General features: G+C 46.8%; 3 protein-coding genes and 1 long non-coding RNA gene across 4 annotated transcripts; 3 read left to right on the forward strand and 1 right to left on the reverse strand.

Annotated features, from left to right (window-relative positions):
- The first annotated feature begins 1,056 nt into the window (after positions 1-1,056).
- LOC123410433 (GDSL esterase/lipase At5g45910-like) lies at positions 1,057-3,171 on the forward strand. Its single transcript, XM_045103378.1, has 5 exons — positions 1,057-1,555; positions 1,691-1,906; positions 2,036-2,187; positions 2,265-2,544; positions 2,656-3,171. Exons 1-5 carry the CDS (start codon positions 1,246-1,248, stop codon positions 2,871-2,873), a joined length of 1,176 nt encoding a protein of 391 aa, XP_044959313.1. The 5' UTR covers positions 1,057-1,245; the 3' UTR covers positions 2,874-3,171.
- A 4,017-nt stretch (positions 3,172-7,188) lies between these two features.
- LOC123413412 lies at positions 7,189-9,083 on the forward strand. Its single transcript, XR_006613746.1, has 4 exons — positions 7,189-7,606; positions 8,288-8,420; positions 8,571-8,708; positions 8,977-9,083. It is a non-coding gene; the product is annotated as an uncharacterized LOC123413412 (long non-coding RNA).
- A 2,634-nt stretch (positions 9,084-11,717) lies between these two features.
- Positions 11,718-12,079, forward strand: LOC123408180 (transcription elongation factor 1 homolog). The gene has a single exon (XM_045101348.1). It carries the CDS (start codon positions 11,774-11,776, stop codon positions 12,077-12,079), a length of 306 nt encoding a protein of 101 aa, XP_044957283.1. The 5' UTR covers positions 11,718-11,773.
- Positions 12,080-16,413: 4,334 nt separating this feature from the next.
- Positions 16,414-17,892, reverse strand: LOC123408250 ((+)-neomenthol dehydrogenase-like). Its single transcript, XM_045101401.1, has 4 exons — positions 17,734-17,892; positions 17,391-17,637; positions 17,043-17,300; positions 16,414-16,958 (listed from the first exon to the last, which is right to left on the reverse strand). The coding sequence occupies exons 1-4, from the start codon at positions 17,766-17,768 to the stop codon at positions 16,575-16,577; spliced, it is 924 nt and encodes a 307-aa protein (XP_044957336.1). The 5' UTR covers positions 17,769-17,892; the 3' UTR covers positions 16,414-16,574.
- Positions 17,893-20,322: the final 2,430 nt, after the last annotated feature.

The raw sequence follows: 20,322 nt of genomic DNA on the forward strand, positions 1-20,322 counted from the left end.
CTCGCCACACGGCTGTCCATAGCCACGCACCCTCTGTCGCTCCCTCGTCGGTCCCTCTGCCGCTCCCTCTACCACCATGCCGCCGCGCCGCCGTGGACCCTCGGGCTACCGCGGCGTCCGCGAGCGCCGCGCCGGCGTCTACTACGCCGACATCAGGTCCGGCGACGTCCTCCTCGGCCTCGGCACCTTCGAAACCTCGCACGAGGCCGCCCGTGCATACGACGCTGCGGCGTGGCGCCTAGGAAGGCCTCGTGCGCAGATGAATATTCAGGATGTTTACACGCGCGAGCAGGCGCAGAACCTCGCCCCTCCGCCTCGTCTGATAACAGACCAGGACCGTGAGGAGCACCGTCGGCGGAAGGGCCGGCTCCTCGTCGCCGAGGAGGACGAGCGAGCTATGGCGGAGTGGCGCCTGCGCCACCGGAGGACGTCGCCGCCAAGAACGCTTTCTGTGCGAAGAGGACGGCAAGGCGTCGCGAGGACCGGCACGACAGGCGTCGGCGCAAGTTACTCGCTAAATCGCAGTGCGTGACCGTCAACAACAGTGGGACGTCCATCTCCACTTCTGACGATGAACGTTGGGAGGACGCATGACTATCTACCTCAGACAACATCCATAGTGACGACACGGAGTAGTTTTATCTATCTACGATAGTTATATTATCGTGTTGGACTAGTTTTATTATCTATATTATCGTGTTGGACTAGTTTATTATCTATGTGATGAACTATGTATCAAATATATGCATATATTTTTAGCGTGTTGGACTAGTTTTGCGTTTTAATTTACAGCTTCTGTTGAAGCGCCGCGCGCGCTAAAATATGCTCCGGTCGCTGGAGCCGTCGCTCGTGAGCTAGCCGCGCTGCGTTTGTTGGAGATGCTTTAAGGGCGTTTTTTAGGTGGAAATTACGCCGTGGCCTGTAAAATACTCCTGTATAATAAATAAGGGTGCAAAATGTTATTACAACGATACCAAGCGGAGATTCATATGATTGCTCAGCTTTTTCTTCGAGTCCTCCGAATGCCAAGACGTCCATTAATACTTACTAATGATCAGAGCATAGCAGACGAGCAAATATGTTGAAATCCAACGACCCACATGACTCAAGTGATTGTTGAGTGTTCAGGCATTTACTCAGCGGTTACCAACGAGCAGCGTGTCCATATATATATTGGCCAACCTCGCTACCATTAGATCACCATGCGAGATCTTTTCAAGTGTGCTTCAATATATTCAGCTAGCCATGAAGCTCCCGAGCTTCTATTTACGCTCATCGATGCTCGTGGCTTCCTTAGTCATCCAACTGCTGATCACGGCGGTGGTCAGTGGCGGCGGCGGTACTACGTCGTCATCGACGGTGGCGGCGTTGAAGAGATACAATGCCATGTTCACCTTCGGTGATTCGATGGAAGAGACCGGCAACATATGCGCCGCCAGCAGCAACAAGACGGAGCTCGATGTGCTCACCTGCACCCACCCGCCGTACGGCGAGACCTACTTCGGAAGGCCATCTTGCCGGTGGTGCGACGGCCGCGTGGTTATTGATTTCATCGGTACGTAAGTGATCCGTTTCTACGCAAGTTTTCCAAAGTAGCACAGAGGGACGAATGCATATTTGTTCCTAAACATGTGGAGAAAAATATACCGGAAGTTCTAAAAAACATTATTTTGTTGTCCCTGAATGCCAGCACAAGCACTTGGGCTCCCATTTGTCCCGCCATCGAAAGCAAAAGGCAAAGATTTTCGGCGGGGCGCAAGCATGGCCATCACCGGCGGCACGGCCATGAACTTCTCCTTCTACAGATCTCTCGGCATCGAAGATCCAGTGTGGAACCATGGCTCACTGGACACGCAGATCCAGTGGTTCAAGGAGTTGATGCCCTCCATCTGCGGTACAGAACAAAGTGAGCGCATACTCTAATTTTCCTAGGTCTTTCGTCTTTGAAATGTTCTACTTATAAAGTATGTATGTCCAAATTAATTTGCCCCAATGAAGAAGTCTAAAGTTCTAAACTAACTCGCTGTTCATGCAGGTTGCAAAGCGTACCTACGAAAATCGTTGTTCATGTTCGGTGGATACGGCGGAAACGACTACAACGTGCAGCTGCTTGAACTTGACTTGACACCATTGCAGGCGATGAACTACACCCCAAAGATCGTCACTGCCATCGCTAATGGTGTCGAGGTACATGCGGTATTGACCACAAATTTTGCATGTTCCAGTGATACGTTACGTACGCATCCATGCAATTTTCTTCACAGAAGCTGATTGCTCTTGGCGCCGTCCACGTGGTCGTCCCGGGCATCTTCCCGACGGGCTGCCTCCCGATCTTCCTGTCGCTCTTCGGCGTCGCCGCCGGCGAGACCGACTTCGACGGCACCGGCTGCCTCAAGTCCTACAACCGCCTGACCGAGTACCACAACTCGTTGCTCCGGAAGCAGGTGGCGGCCCTCCAACAGAAGCACCGCAACTCGACGAGGATCATGTACGCGGACTACTACGGCCTCGTGTACCAGATGGTCCAAGAGCCCGAGAAATTCGGTGAGTGCATGCCCTTCGTCTTCTTGTGAAAATATGGAGAAATGGATTGATCTTAACGGGTTGGTGCCTTGGTGGTGGGTGTTGTGTGTTGTTGTGTCGATTGGTCACTAGGGTTTAGCAAGCCGTTCGAGGCGTGCTGCGGGGCGGGAGGGGGGAAGTACAACTTCGACGTCACCGCGAGATGCGGCATGGAGGGGGCGACCACCGCGTGCCACGACCCGTCGACGCGGCTGAGCTGGGACGGCATCCACCCGACGGAGGAGGCGAGCAAGGTGATCGCCGGCGCATTGCTCAGGGGACCCTATTGCACCCCTCCGATCCTAGGCTGAAACTGCCGAAGCTTACGTACGGGTCGTCGCATGGAAGCCGAGTAGGCTCTGAAAACTTGTGATCGGGCTAAGAATAAAGCGATGCGCGCTGGTGGCGTCGTGGAAGCTCCTTGTTTTACTCTTGGAAGCTCCTTCCTTTACTCTTGATTGACGATAATTCTCACTCAATTTGCATAAATTTGTTCATGTATAATACACTATAAAATTTTCACCGTGCTAAAAAATTGTTCATCTATGCATGACGCATTACTAGGAGGTCGCACGAAACAACTAGAGACCCTAGCCGCCAGGCCGTCTACCGCCCCTTTCACCGGAGCCAGAGTGTGTTGCCGGGCAAAGCCTGCACGGCACCCATGATGTTAGGGATGTTCTTATCCCAGTGGGCTTGGTGGAGCAAAGGGAATTTTGATTTTTTTTATTTTTCCGCACGTATTTTTGGTTTTTTAGATTTTTTTATTTTTCTTGATGTTTCGGTTTTTCATCGATCTTTCTTAGCCTTTTGATAAATAAAAATTAAATATTTTTTTGCATAAAAACGTGCTCTCTGTTTTTTTGTAAAAGATATGGTTTTGCTTCTGCGAGAGGCACGGTTGTGCCTTCGCAAGAGGCACGGTCGTGCCTTTCGAAAACGAAAAAAAACGTGTTTTTTCTGCGAGAGGCACGGTTCTGCTTCTGTGAGAGGCACAATTTTTCTTTCGTGAGAGCCACAGTTTTGGCCTTTGCGATGCACGGCCGTGTCACTACGAAAGGGAAAAAATAACGCGTTTTCTTTATTTTTTCGTGAGAGGCATGGTTTTGCTTCTACGGGAGGCAGAGTCTTGCCTCCGTGAGAGGCACACCCATGCCTCGGAAAGGGAAAAATAACACGTTTTTTTTGTGAGAGGCATGATTTTGTTTCCGCGAGAGGCACGATTTTGTCTTCGCGAGAGGCACGTCCCCATGCCTCTCTCGGAAAAGAAAAACACGTTTTCTGTTTTTTTTTTCTATCGCGAGAGGCATGGTTTTTTGGTTCGGTTTTTTTTGTGAAAAAAAGTTCGTTAAAACCTATCAACATGGGATCTAGTTTTGAAGATCTCGACACGAGAAATCCAACAATGAAAATGGTTCAAGATTTGGACACATGGTTTAGGAGATAAAAACATTTTCAAAATACAAATCTATGAAAAAGGAAAAAACTCCTAGGTTGCAACAAATGGCACGCATGCGATGCACCATTTATCACAACCTGAGAGCTGAGAGTGATATTTGAAAGGAGTATTTCCTAATTAGTGATTTTGTTGTAGACAAAATTGACAAATTCTCAGAACGGGCCTCTATGGGCCGTGATAACTTAAGCCGACCGACACGACATTCTCTATAGAAAACAAGCGAAATAAATAGTTGAGGTGTACATGTTTCAAAGGTCACTCCTGTCTCCCATATTTTGACAAATGACTCATTGCATGTGTGCCACTTGTTGTAACCTGAGATTTTCCTTTCTTCATAGATCCATTTATTCATAACGTCTTATCTCTTAAACTACATTCAAATCTTGAACAATTTTCATCATTGGACCCCGCATCGAGATTTTTAAAATTAGATTCCATTTCGATACGTTTTGAAGAACATCTTTCACATAAACCGGTTGAAAAAACGGGACAAAAAACCATGCCTCTTACGGAAGTAATACTTTGCCTCTTTCGGAAGGAAAAAAAGAAAACATTTCTCTTTTTCTGATTCCGAAAGGCATGGCCGTGCCTTTCACGGAATGAAATCCGTGCCTCTTACGAAAAAAAAGAAAAAAATATATGTTTTTTCTTTATTCCCAAAAGACACGGCTGTGCCTCTCACGGATGCAAATCCACGCCTTTCACGGAAAGAAAAAAAATGTGTTTTCCCTTTTCGAAAGGCAAAGCCGTACCTTTCATGGAAGCAAAACCATGCTACGTGACGAAGAAGGAAGAAATGTGCTTTTTTGTGCAATTTTTTTGAATTTTTTCATCTAAAAGATAAGAAAGGCCAGTGGAAAACCGAAAAGCCGAAAAAACACATAAAAATCAAAAACACGTATAGAAAAATAAAAGAAATAAATCCAGAGAAAGTGCCTAGAGCACGACATGTGGCGACGACTGAGAACACATCAAGTGACGACACATGAGTGTGACCTTGAAAGGCCTTCGAAGGAGCACTCCTCAATTATTATTATTATTTTTGCATGGTAATATGTGTCTCATTCATATTATAAAGATCCAAATACAAGTCACATAAGGATCGACATGACAAAACTGAAAAGATAACATAACATCTCTGAGTTTGACACCAACGCTCGTCATCTGTCTTTGGCACCACCACAACAACCACCGAAGAAAAGAATGACGGATCACCTCCTCACCTGAGCTTGACGCGACTCCATGGCTTACATGCAGCTTTGCGAACCTCCAAGATGGCTCGTCAAAATTGAAGCCCTTTCCGTTGAACGAATAAGATCGGGACAACACTCCGGATACATCATCGAACTCCAGGTCTAGCACCCCGCGACTAAGACGCCGCAGTAGAAAACTATACCTAGCATCCACAAACCACGAACGCAACAGAAATTCCGTCTTTTAGATGTTGTTGATACAGACAACAATCTACATCCGCTTGTTGACTACCTCCCAAGCTCGACATCGACGTTGGAGCAAATGTTGTCTCAACGACGAAACCCGAGGACACAGGTCCACCACGAGGATGTCACCGCCACCACGCAGTCATTGCTTAAACAGATTGGTTTCCAAATTCATCCCTAACCATAGGACCAATGACCTCGTCGACGAAGGGTCCGAAGAATCTTTATTCACCGCTGCAATCATCACCGCCGAAACCAATACGACGAACAGACTAAAAACTTAGACTACGAAGACTAATTAGCAATCTGCACTTGTCGATCTGGCGACCACCTTATCACCAATGACCGAGGTCGCCAGCAGAGGGAAGCCGCACGAAAAATGCTAGAAGATTGTCCTCTCCAAACGCGGCTAGGGTTCAACCCGCCAAAAACAGGTGAAAGCAGGCTTTCGTGCCTCTGCCCGCTCCTCCATTAGTTGCTCCCTTACAACAGGCAGGATCGCCGTATTGTACTCCCTCCGTTTTAAAATATAAGTTTTTTAGAGATTTTATTAAGGGACTACATGCGAAACAAAATGAATGAATCTACATTCTAGATTATGTCTATATACATCTCTACTATTAATAAAGGGGATCTGTCGTCGTGATCGTTCGACCTTTCCTCTTTAGCTCCTCCCACCCACGTCCCCCAGCGATTTTTTTCCAATCCTTCAATCCCTCCAAAAACCAGCCTCCTTCACCCAAAAAAAAAACCATACAAAGAAACCGTCACATTCTCTGCCCCTCCACGACCGCTACCTTCCGCCTCGATTGCTCCATCTCGTGGCGCACACCCACGACCTCCGATCCATTCCTCCTCTTCACAGCCGCCCTCTTCCCTCTCCCCCACGCAAAGCTCCGCCCTCTCCCCCGCCGGCGCCGCCCTCCACTCACCTTCTTTCCTTAAAGCGGGGAGGCCCTAGATAGATTCGAGCAAGTCAGCAGGGCGGCGGCCAGATCCGCCACGGACACATCTCGTTGAGATGAGCCACATCGGGAGAGGTAGATCGAGGGGTGGGCATCCGTGCAGGGTGGCCTAGGCCTGGCATCACAGGCGGCAGTGTGATTCGATGGTCAAGAAGGCCTAGGCCATGGCCGAGGCATCCGCTTGATCTCCGTCTCCACTAGCCACCGCCGCCGCTTGATTCCATGCCTCCACCGGTCGCCGCCGTTTGAACCCACGGGCGCGAGACTATCCGATCCTACAATGTTTTTGGTGAGAATTGTTGTCTGTCTTCTTTTGATTATTTGGGAGCATTAAGGAGGGGGACAAACAGAGCCATCACTTGCGCTCTATTTGGGGTTTGTGAGGAGGAGGAGAAAATTCATGCTGGGCCTTCGAGATTCTTCGTGGAACTGTAAGTTTTCTCTCCATCTATTGTTTTTATTCTATTTGATAGATTGCATCCGATCTATAATCAGTTTTTTGTCCAATTTCCTCATCTTATTTTTTTTATCCATGGCTCTGTAAATACGAACGATCTGTGCCAACCATCGAGTCGTCAATGTGTATGTCGGGAGGGTAACTGCCTCACCCTCGCTCTGTCCTTTCATCTACTATACCCATGTAGCCATGCCAAAATACTATCGATCAACATACAGTATCCCAGCCAATGTTCCCCCTTTGTCCTTGGTTCTGTAGTTTGTTTTGATTTTTTTTCCTGCTTTGTCGAGTTAAACCAAAAGTGTCTCTATGTAATTAAGCACACACCATATTCTTTCGTAATATGTGTTTACTATCGATAAGCTCGCAGGTTGAAGGATGCTAATCACCCCACATGTACGCCCTATTGCCTTGATGTGATGGCCTATATAGCTTCACCTGGAGGTGTTCACGTCTCCACTTGCCCATTGGTAACCTTGATGAAGTGGTTAATTGGTTAGGAACTGAAATATTTGAATAATGTTGAGTCATCAGGCCATTTATTTATCCATTATTTCGTTTATAATTTTTCATTTGTACACATCGATGATTTTCTAGATTGAGACCAAGAATTAAGATTGATCCATATTTCACTTTATTAGTTTGTTGCATTTATGAAGGCTGGTCGTCTTCCTAGAGGAATCAAACATTATGGGTTCCCATACAATTCGTACGTGTCATGCTGGTATATCCCCTCTCTTTTTACTTTCCGAGTTTACTTTTATTTCAGTTTCTAGGTGCACCTAAATTTTCTTTAAGGGTGACAAGCACATCCCTGGACATAACAGATAATTGTTTTTTAGCTATTGTAAACCTGAAGTGGTATCCCCATGATAATCTTTTGGATTATCTAACTGAATCTAGAATACATACCAAGTGCCATTGTTTGCTAACTATGATTTACAATTCCTGCTTTCTATGGAATAAATAAGATTATGTAGGTTTCATATCACACCCCCTTTGCAACTTTATTAAATGTAAATAGCTTAGCCCTCTATTGATGATGTCATGTGGCTGCTCATGTCTCGCTCTCTTGATGACTAACTTTTTGATGTCTTTATCCTCTCATATAGTTTCTTATTATTAAATAATCATATGGGCTATTGCTAGCCTAAGAAAACATTTTCACGGTTTCTCTTAAATAAGCATTCATTCTTTTTAGGGGAAGTATGCACATTCATTTGTTGTTGTGAAAAAAGTGAGCTAAATGCCAAATAGCAGTGCTCCAGTTTACTTTCCATACCGCAAAATATGTGTTTCACTATAGTTTATTCTTGAACATAGTACTACATGTTTCGTTTTTGCATTTTGAATTAGAAAACAACAACTCCAATTCCATATGCTCAATTTACTCTTTAATTTGCAGGGTTACAAGTGAACTTAAATGCCATTTCCTGGAAATCGGTGTAAGATAACATCACCCTTTATGAAGTTCAATTGTTTCAATGCTCTTAGAAGCCAACCTGAGTACCAAGGACAGAAATACACGACTATGCCATGTTAGTGCCGAGTCCAAGTCGATACCATGTATCTATGTATCATTCAACATTTCAAAAGGAAATACCAACTTGGTTTCTTTTTGTTCCAATTACATCAATGTGTTTCTTTCAAGTTAGTTGCAAAAAAAATATAATTTAGAAGTCCCGCAGCAATGCGCCGCCGCCGATTGAACCCATGGGCGCGAGACTGGGAGACGTTTTTTACGGGCGTATGGGCCACCATCCTCGAGACAGCGCCATGGACGGTACTGGCTGCAGCAGCGGGACCTTACCCTGCTCTGGCCCATGGTCGGTGATGAGCTTTCTCTCTCTCTCTCTCTCTCCTTTGCCCTCATAATTTTTTTGGTTTATCTTCCTGTTTATTCTCAGATCAAAGTCAATGGGACGTGATGTACCATAAGAATAAGATGTTTGCATGTTTTCAAATGATGAGTTGTTTCAGAGTTGTTAGAATAAGCTCGCCCTCGTTCTTTTCTGTTTGAATTAGATTTGCTTGTTCCGAATTTTGATCACATTGTTGTGTGATGTATTGATCTTGGTGTTGTTTTGTTTGCAGAGACACCTAGCGATGTATCAAAATCTGTCCTGCAGAATAAAGGAGCGTTGAGGATGATGGTTTCCATGTTGGCTTGGATGTTGCTTGTTTGGTAGTGGCCTTTAATATGTCAGGTAAGATCTTGGGGTATCATATTCGCTGATTCTCCATTAGATTCCCCTGTTCATTGCAGGATTTTTCCTATTGTGTTCGGTTAGTTGTGATGCGTGTCGCCTGTAGGGATACGTTGTGGCCGCAAGCCATGCGTGTGCCGGTGACAAGCATGCTAGGTAATATTTATGTTCATGAATGCAGGAGGAAAGTAACTTGATAGTTTGAAATAAAAATGGTTCCCAGAAGATTTGGTCATGGTGCAGTATTCTTAGGCTAACTTACTATTTCTTGTAGAAACTAGAAAGATATGTCTAGAGAATAAATGTACATGTAAATTTGGTACACATAGTTTCAATACATGTGCATTTCACTTTCAGCTATATGTAGGTTACTAGCATGCTTTTATTTGAGGTATTTGCCAAGTGGTGTGTGGCTGAATTAAGTGGAAGTTCTTCCATCGGTTGTTGCTGGTCATATAGAGTTTACCTTTGATTTTATATATGGTGTACATGGGTCCAGTTTTCTTCAGAAAATTTGATGTAGTTTTCTGCAATAATTAGCCTGGTTTGTATCATTTGGTGACCTATGAAGTTGTATAGTCACATTCTATCTTGTAGAAGTAATCACTAATCTACCAAAAGTAGAGCCATGATAACTGCATTCAATCAAGACTGTATTACAAGAATTTCCAGCCAACAATAAGACCATGGTTTTCAGTAGTGCTTGTACAATGAAAAGGGGCAGTCCCGAGATTCAAATTTGTTCACCAGAGTGGCTTTTTGATTAGTTTTTGCTTTGTTTCAAGTGCCAATCGAGGAACCACGCCAAGTACAAGCTTTATGCTACCATGCTTTGATGCTTCACTTTGTCATCATGAGGGTAAATTCTGCATCACTTATTAAAATTTGCTATACATTGAAGATGCAAAAAATGGAATAGATGGTTCATAACATAATAGTCGAGGGACCATGAACAAAGGGTATATCTTCATGAAATGTATGGTACTTCCCTCGTGGAGGTGTTGTCTTGCCCCTGCAGACCTATCATCTTGCCTGGAGGTGCGGGTTGTGGAGACAAAATACCCAGTTCATTGTTTGTTTTGTGAAGTTTGTGATTTCTGCATCCCATCCATAATGATCTTTGTAGTTAGATGTTAGTCAGCGTTGCACTGATGCGTGAAAGGAAGGATATCTGATAATCAATTCATTTTTCACGTGTTAACAAAATCAGCTAAGCATATTTTTCATGTCTTAACAAAATATATATACGCATGTGTGTTTTCTCCTCCAGATTTTTATGGTCTGACTTCTTTTGTGAATAATAGTCTTGTTCAATCAGATTACCAGCTCCAAATATAGAAGCAGCTAGCTTTGGAAAGGTTGAAGGAGGCATTGCTGCAGTGAAAACATTCAGTGGTCAACCAGTATATGTTCCCAATTGGGCGTTCCTCTGTTCTACACTCACTTAATTTTCTTTAACATGTTTTGGTAAATACTTTTCCATTTTTTTTAATTCTGATGTATCGATATTTGCCAATTCAGAATAATTTCTTCGCAACTGTTGTCACTTCTATTCATTACCATGCCCTTGTTGATACTTAAAAGAGCAGAAAGAGAAGCCGAGTCCAAGTACGTGGCTGGCGTGTGCATTGTAATGCAGTGCCAGAGACCGGGACCTTGCCTTCTCCGAGAATGTCCATGGTACCACTTCAAAAGTATATCATGGACGTGCTTCAGGTCAATACTTCAAAATCATGTAAGAGAATTGGGCTTCATCCAATTCCTCTTCAGTATTCGTCCAACATGGTCCTAGAATCGTCAAAGATGGTGTGTTGAAGATAAGAGATGGTCTCCTCCAGGCCACTATATCCTACGGCGACTTTGGAAAATGATGGCTTTTGTTCTGAAAATTGTTAAGTTCTTCATTAGCCTAGAAATATTATGCGATAAGTGTTGGGCAACAAATGATGTGTTTATTTACGTGCATGAACTACTGCATTGAGTTTTGAATTTTAACGGTGTTGTTGCCTAGATAAGACTTGCATGGAGTGTGTCTATAAAATAACATTTTTCCAGAGTCTTGAGTGGTAGTTTTTACAATGAGTCTTGTAATAAATCATTTGGCGATACTCTACTATGTTGTTGTTGACGTGTTCATATCATCTAATTTGACTGAGCTTAATGGCTTTTGTGAATTTTGTTGTTGTGCACAAGCTCAAGTCTTACTTAGAGCCCTTTCTATAGGTCATCGCAATGATGTGCATCTCAGGAAGTGGCATAAAATGATTTTGGTAGTTCAATCATGAGAAACAAGATCATAAAATGGCTAGCCTAGAGGAGTTAAGTTAAGGTTATCCAGCGTAATCGGTCAAATTAATTTGGTTTGTCGTTCCGTAACAACCCACGGGCATCGAGCTAGTCTGTATATAGTTTCTTAATGAAACCTTTAAATAAACTTATATTTAAGAACGGAGGGAGTACAAGTTTGTAACCACCGGGACTCACGGAACAAGTAAGAAAGAACTTGACCACGACACGGTAAACCGCCCTGGCCAGACCAATATAAAGCTTACGCCCAGGACACCGCGGCGCGCTCTGCGTCGTCCACCACAAGTCCACAAAACCACCACCCGCGCACCATCTCGCCTAGCTCGCGCTCCGCCTCGACTCGCGCCGCCGTCGCCGCCGCCGTCGTGATCGCCGAGATGGGGAAGCGGAAGTCGACAAGCGCGAAGACGGCGCCGCGGAAGAAGGCGGAGAAGCTGGACACCACCTTCTGCTGCCCCTTCTGCAACCACCCCGGCAGCATCGACTGCAAGATCGACCTCAAGCACATGGTCGCCGAGGCCTCGTGCAGCGCGTGCCTCGAGAGCTACTCCACCACGGCGCACGCCCTCACCGAGCCCGTCGACGTCTACGCCGAGTGGATCGACGAGTGCGAGAAGGCCAACGCCGACCGGGACGGGGACGACGACCACCCCCGGAACGACGACGACGAGCACTACGCCTGATCGTTCGACCGTGTGAGCTAGCGTGTCCAAGTACACAAGTACGCACGCACGTACCCACGGCGGCACGGTCTGTTTCTTCCTTTTCTTTGCCTAGCGTTGTGATTGGATTACGTTGATTCGTCCGATGTAAATTTTGGCACTGCCGTGTCACAACTATTGGCATCTCTTATTGGAGGCTCTTTACACTAAAAGGAGATTATGTTGGGTGTATGATCTCTCAAGAAAAAACACTCTTACTTATGGACTACGCTAAGACGAGAGTATGTTCGGTGTATGATCTCTCAAGAAAAAACACTCTTTTTATTATTCAACGTATAAAAACATATATAATAGGACTTGACAAATCCGGCCTCCTATATGTTCATGGATGTGTCCGGACATGCTTTCGGACGCAGTCGAACCGCTCTTCATATTTCACACCCGACAACCATATACATTAAACACGGATACTCAAATCCATGCACATTCATCGTACACGTCAATATCGCACACAAATAACAAATGTTTTTTGAGATGTAAATAACAACACTTTTGCTTTGATACACCCCCAACAAAACGTAAAAGGGCAAACGTATACCCACCTTGTATTGTACATTATTGTACACTACAGGAAGACATACGTATACCCACCTCGTATTGCATACGTACGGCGACCTGTTGTGTACAATATGAGGTGGATATACGTTCTCCTTTGTACGATTTGTGGGGGAGGGGGTGTACCGAAGCAAACCTCAAATGACAAATGTGGTAGTAAAAATACAGTCTTACATAAAATTTATTTCAAATGCACAACTCAAATATTAACTCTTTGGTTTTCATTGTGGTTTCACATATGTTCCACAAGATTGCTAAGTAGTTACGCGTGCACCTGATGATCCCGAAGATTCGGATGCATCTGCAGAAATTTCGTAAGCTTATTTGAATCTTGATCTTCTCGGATTTGAACTTGTTCTCCAGACGCTACGGTATTGTTGGTTTGGCTGACACCATCACCTGTCGAGGCAATGATCCTGATAATCAATACTACGGGTCTGAACAAGGAGCGAAGTCTAGCTACGATGCAAGTGTATCATTCAGATTTAGCGAGTTTGGGCCCCTCTCAGAGAGATAAAAACCATACGTCTCATGCTCGGAGGCTCTGTGTTTTCTCCGAGGGTGTGATTACAACAGGGTGTTGAACCCTTGTCACGGAGCTTCTGGATGACTTATATAGATTGCACTGAATCCCATTAATGAGCCATTTCAAGGGAGTTGAAGGAGAGTAGCTAACGTGGTTACTAGTAATGGATGACATTAATACTGCAGTTACAGGCAACGACGGTCCTAACTTCATCTGGCGTGCGGTATTAAGTCCCTCAACCGTTGAGGCTCCCACGTCATACTCGCGCAATCTCTGGCGAAGTACCAATGTTGGGCCGAGTAACTTGATGGATCATCTGAGTACGCATGCGGTCCTTGGACCTTTGATGAAGGTGTGGGACCCTAGGTGGGCCATGGCTGCCAGGTCCATGGCCCTACCACTAGTAGGTGACTCCATCAATAACCCTGAATCAATTGAGGTTTTGCAGGACTAATGGAGTGAACCTTTGAATTGTTCTGAAGGCTAAGCATTTAGGATTCATGCTGAAGTCACTAGTGCAGAAACGGACATTAATCCGAGTTAGTAAGGGCCTTTAGTCCCGGATCACTAACGGGACTAATAACTTGGGACTAAAGGCCCACCACTTTAGTCCCGGTTTGCCACGGCCTGGGACTAATGCCCCTCCACGTGGCTGGCAGGGCGCGCCAGGGGCGCGGTCCTTTAGTCCCGGTTGGTGACATCAATCGGGACTAAAAGGCTGCCTTACGCTGGGTTTTTATTTTTTTCTGAAAGGAGGGGTTTAGGACGGGCATCCATCCACTTTAATCAACTATTATGTCATATAACTCATCATCATCTTACGTACTCATCTAACAACTCATCATCATCTTAATCATATACGAAGTTAAAATCTGATAAAATAGAAAAATATCATCATAATCGATCATGCCAAGTTAATATAAACCAGAAAAACTTGTCTCTCATAAGACCTAGTCCTTGCTTCTAGGTATAATGTCATAAAACAGAATAACACCTATGTCTTCGTGATGAAGCACATAGATCCAACGGTCCCCAACTTGTGGCTTGCGATTCTTCTTTATTTCTGTCCATGCTTCTTGGAGGCGTCGCTTTGGAGGGCCAGCCTTTGGATGTTGTGTGAAGCTCTTTCGTTTTCTTGGGTGGTGTATGCCGGGGCGGCGGCTCCGGGAACTTCTATGGAGAGACGAGGCGGCGGCCTCGGGCAGCGGTGCAGCGACGACTCGAGGAGGTAGGGCTGCTTGTCGTTCTGGCTTGGGTGAGGACCTTGAGCTGCGAGGGCGGCAAGGTTGTCGGCTCAGTCGACGCGTCCCAGCAGGGGCGGTTGGACGGTATGTTGGGGCGGCGGCCCCGGATGTGGTGCGGTGTTCGTGGTGTGCGTATAGTCATCTTGAGCAGTGTGGGTTGCGGGTTGCTGTATCGTGCGGCGTTCCTGCTCGAGGGTGGGCGGTGGTATGTCAGGGCGGCGGCCCCGGAAGGCGGTGCCGGTTGATTGCGATGGGCGCGATGGAGCGGTGGATGTCGGGGCGACGGCGTCAAGAGGATCACTAGGGCGTCCAGACTTTGGCGGCAACGATGATGGTGGGAGCAATGTCAGCGATGCGGCAATGGTTGCGGTAGTCGGCTCTTCTCCGATGTGTCCACGATATTGCCTCGAATTGTTTGTTGCTGTGGAGTCGGAGCTGCGGCGACGATGCCCTGCGGCGTACGATGACTGGCGATAGGTAGCCCGTTCGGCGATCTCCCGTGGCGTTGTGTCTGGTTTTGTCCTTTAGAGTTCTTCATCAGAGTCGGGGCTATGCTGTCTGCCCGTAGGTCGACGTGTCGTCGATGGGATGGGCGAGAGGGGGGGGGGGGCTTTGTCCTGTGTGTTTTAGTTCATAAAGGTGGGCTTGGCTCTTGCTGTATTTGCTGTATTGGTTTTTACCTGATTTTATGTAATTAACTGGACATTTCTCTTTTACTTATTGTACATGAGACGATCTTTGTCTCCTTTTTTTTAAAGCAGAGCAATGCATACGTGCAGAATTGACTGAAAAGCTTTCATCAATCTTTATCACCGAGTAGTCTTTTCCGATGCAGAGGTACAATTAACGCAATCAGCTTATTACTAATTCAAAGCAAATGCTAAGTCCCGTCCGTTATCTTATCTTATCTTACCTACTAATAAAACAAATAGTGCTTCTTCCGTACGTCATCCAAATTACCCTTAAAGTTGACTAAAATTACCCACCAATGCCACTTATAAGTCATAAAAAACGTTTTAAATAGAAAAATCTCCGGACTGGGCCGGCCCATGTAGGCACCTCCTATATAACGCTCTGGGCGTTAAAAAAGATGCAGGACATCTGTTTGGGCCGGCCAATGCGTGCGCGCCTGCTTTTTAAGTTTAGTTTTTTTATTTTTCTTTTCAGTTCCATTTTGTTTTTCTAATTTAAATAATTTGAAACTTCAAATAACTTTTCTCAATTTTAAGAAACTGAGAATTTCGAAATAAAATATTCAAAAAAAACATATTTATTTTGAGAATTCAAAAACTACTCAGTAGTTTTGAAAAATGTTTGCATATAAAAAAATGTTAAACTTTGAGAAAATGTCCATAAAATAAAAAAGTCAACGATTTTAAACAAAAGTTCGTGTAAAAATCTTAAAAACAGTTCGTGCCTCTGTTTTTAGTCTCATTTTTTATTTTCATTTTTCTGTTCCATTTTTTAGTTTAAATAATTTAGAACTTTGAAAAACTTTTGCAATTTATAAAACTGGCAATTTTGAAATAAAAGTTTGAAAAAAATATAAAATGTTTGTGAATTCAAAAAATGCTCAGGATTTTTGTAAAAATATTCGCATATTCAGAAAAATGTTCATAATTTTAAGAACAATGTTGGTGAAAACAATAATAGTCCATGATTTTGAAAAATAGTTTCTGTGTTATTTTTTGAGTGCAATTGAAAAAAATGTTTGCTAATTCAAAAAATGTTCATGCATTTCAAGAAATGTCCTAAAATTTTAAGGACATAATATGATTAGCATCATTGAAGATTATAATTGTTTTTCTCCTGTTGCAACGTACGGGTCCTTTTGGTAGTACTCCCTCCGGTCCTTTTTACTCTGCATATTAGACTTGGGTCAAGTCAAACTTTACAAAGTTTGACCAAATATATATTAAAAAATATTAACATCTACAATATCAACTATACATATCATGAAACTACCTTTCTTAATGAATCTAACAATATTAATTTGACATTGTGAATGTTGATACATGTTTTTATAAATTTGGTCAAAGTAGAGATACTTTGATTTCGGACAAAGCTAATATGCAGACTAAAAAGGACCGGAGGAAGTACTACTCAAAATCTCAAACCATCGTAACATAGCTCACACGAACGACGCCTCCTCGCCCTTGGTGAAGTACTTGCCGGTCGGGCCGCCGTCCGGCAGCAGCGCCACCATCACCACGCGCTGCGCTCCCTCCTCGGGCGTCAGGACACCCGAGCCCATGCTCATGTCCGTCTTGACGTAGCCCGGATGCGCGCAGTTGACGCGCAGCATGGGGTGCCTCCTGGCCAAGATCCTCGAGTAGGCGTTGGTGGCGGCCATGGCCACCTTGTACGCCGAGAACCCCGTGGGCCACCCGTGCGTCTCCAGCGCGTCGCCCTCCTCGAAGTCATTCAGGAACTTGCCCAGCAGCTCGTCCAGCCTCTCCTCCGTCAGGTTGTCGATGTCGTTGAGGTCCCGCCTCGCCTCCTCGTTGCTGATAAGCTGCATTTATATATGTACTTGATATCGAGGTAGTAGCATTAGCATGATCGATGGAGTTTGGCAGAACATGATCAATTAAGTTACCCTTAGCAGTCCGTATTCGGAGGAGACAGTCACAATCCTTCCCTCCTTGGAAGATTGCAGCAGCGGCAGCAGGGCTTGGGTTACATGCTTGGTGCCGTAGTAGTTTGTCTCCACGGCTTTCCTTGCGGCGTCGATGGGCTCCCGGACATTCTTCACCATCCATTCAAGTCTCTGCTTCGAGTCCAGGCCGGCGAACTGACCGTCGTTGGCTTCGAGTTCTTGCGGGTACTCAACCCCTCCAACACCGGCATTATTGACCTGCAAATTACAGCGGTTGCTTGAAATCTTGAGCGACGGACGCGCCGTTATTTGCATGAATTTGGAAAAGCAAACGGAATTAAAACTTGCCAGGATGTCGAGCTTGCCGAAACGGGTGTCGAGGAAGTAGACTAGCGTAGCGATGCTGGAGGCGTCCGTGATGTCCAGCTGATGGAAGACGGCGTCGGTGACACCCAGCGCTCTGAGCCTCTCCGCCGCCTCCGCGCCCCTCGCCTCGTCCCGGGCCGTCAGGACGACCGTCACTCCTCCATCGACGGCTAATTGCCGGCACACCTCGAAGCCGATCCCCTTGTTCCCGCCGGTGACGACGGCGACCCTAGCAACCACGCGCCGCAGATCAGAGCAATACTGCTTCGAGGCAAGCCTGCATGGTGGCCTAAAGAGCTAAGAATGCCTAGGTAGTCATGCTAACCTTGTGTTTGGCCGGCTGGAGATGGCTCCTTCCATGAGTGCTACTGCTCGTGCACGACGACCACGAGCTCAAACAAGAAGATGATTGGATCGGATAGCGTTCTCTCAATCATCAGATAGGCACACGGGTAGGCCATCATGCAAGCCAACAGCACATGCGTTGCTTTCATAGAGGCGGATGGCATCATGCTTTGACAGAGGCGGACGGCATCATGCCCGCCAGCAGCTCATGCGTTGCTTTCACGGACAATTGTGCTTCGAACAACGAAAAAAAATAGCCCGCTACAAAGTATAACTAGACCCTTCTACCCAAGTTAGAGCAACTCCAACGCGGCAACAGAAACAGACGCGCGATTTGTCCGCTTTTCGTTCGTTTGGGTCGGCCAAACGGACGCTGGTGTCCGCTTTTTTAAATGGACCGGTCAGTTCGTTCAACGTAGGCTCAGACGCAAACAACGATAAACATAACTAAACATTAAAAGACCGGTCAAAGCCGGCTCAAACCCACATAAAACATAATTAACATAAATAAAATACGCGTACAACTCGGCCGCCCTACGTATCGTCTTCGTCGTCGTCGTCGGGGGAGGTGAGGTCGATGAGCTCCGTGGCCGGCCCAGCCTAAGGGAACGCTGTCTCCCACGCCTGAGCAGCGTCCTTGCCCGGCAAGCATCGGCGGCGCAGGCTGACGGGCTTGCTCCTCCTCCTCCTCCCGCTCTCGACGCTCCGCCTCCTCCTCGGTCCACCTGCGCTCGAGCTTCATCTGCTCCGTCGGCTCGGCCTCCTCCCTCGTCAGTGCCAGCAACTTATGGTGCAGGAGGTACTCTTGCTCCTCCTCCGTGCACCCATACCAGACGGGAGGCGCGGACACCCACTCCAGGAGCTGGTCGGTCCACCGGTAGGTGTGTGGCTGGCGCGCCTCGGCCTCAGCGGCCGACGGAGATGGAGGAGGGCCACGACGCAATCGCCCGCCGCGGACAGCGCGAGGGCCTTTTCGAGACCTACTCCCTCCAGTCCTTTTTAGTCTGCATATAAGTTTTGTCCGAAGTCAAAGTATCTCTACTTTGACCAAACTTATAGAAAAAATTATGAACATTCATCATGTCAAATCAATATTGTTAGATTCTTTACGAAATGTAGTTTCATAATGTATATATTTGGTATTGTAGATATTGATATTTTTTAATATAAATTTGGTCAAACTTTGCAAAGTTTGACTTGACCGAAATCTAATATGCGGAGTAAAAAGGACCGGAGGGAGTACCCAGCGCGCATCCTCATCGCGCCTGCTCTCCTCGATGGTGTAGGTCGTTGCCTCCTCGAGGGCGGCCTGGTAGGCTACCTCCTCCTCCCGCTCCTCTGGCTTCACTTGAGGGGGCGGTGGAGGGATGGTCGTATCGAACTTGGCGCCGTGGATGCGCTCCCGCTCGTGCTCGACGGCGAACCAAACCTCCCATTCAGGGGAGTCGACCGCGTACGTCGGATCGCGCCGTTGCTCCGGAGCGAGGAGCTCGCGCTGCAGGCGGACCTCATCCGCGTGCGCGCGCGTAGACCGCGGCACTGCTGGGATAGGGATGCTGTCGGGGTCCAGATACCAACCATGGGGGAGGTTGACATCTGGGCAGGGCACAGCTTGCCTGTACTGCCAGTGCCACCGAGATTGGTGGACTGGAATGTACAGGCGCTCCCGCGGTGGCGCGCAGTGGCGAGGTGGCACCGACACCTTGGACGAGCTCGCACCGGGGGTGAGCTTGCCCTTGCCCTTGCCGAAGAAGCCCAAGGCTAGGGTTTCGTGGTCACCGCCGCAGGAGCAAGCGTGGCCAGATGTGGACGGGAGGGGAAAGTGGATGAGGCCGGCCTCGACGCACACTTTGGAATAAAAAGGACGACCCACGACCACCTTCCACCCACTGCCACGCGGGCCCCATAGGTAGGTGGTCGCATTTAATATGACCGAGGGGGCGTTGGCCAGCCGACGAGTGGGGCCGAGGCGGACAAGAGGGGGACGCGCGGCGCGTCCGCTCGGCGTCCGCGACGACGCATATCTGACCCAAATTTGGGCCTGAAATGGGTCGGCGCAGACGCGAAACGGACGCGATTTGGGACTGGGTCGGCGCGTTGGGCGTCTATTTTCGTCCGCGGCGACCCAAACGGACGCGGGCAGACGAAATGGGTCGCCGCGTTGGAGTTTCTCTTAGAGCACAAAAGACGACCCAACGCGCCGACCCAAACGGACGCGCGTCTGGTTTTCGTCCGCGGGCGACCCATTCCCGGCCCATTTTTGAGCCGGACTTGCGTCGGCACGGACACACAATGATATCAACGTGCTTCAACGCTCGCCGATGTTTGCTAGGCTTGCCGAAGGCAACAGCCCACCGGTGAACTTTACTGTCAACGGCCAGAATTATGACAAAGGATACTACCTGGGTGACGGTATCTGTCCTCAGTGGACCACTGTTGTCAAAACAATATCCAACTCTGTTGAAGATAAGAGGAAAAGATTTGCCCAAGAACAAAAGGGTGCTAGGAAGGATGTCGAGCGTGCCTTTGGTGTTTGGCAATCTTGATGGGGCATCGTTCGGTATCCTGC

The sequence above is a fragment of the Hordeum vulgare genome, chromosome 7H, assembly GCF_904849725.1.
Source record: "Hordeum vulgare subsp. vulgare chromosome 7H, MorexV3_pseudomolecules_assembly, whole genome shotgun sequence".
NCBI classification, from domain to species: Eukaryota; Viridiplantae; Streptophyta; class Magnoliopsida; order Poales; family Poaceae; genus Hordeum; species Hordeum vulgare.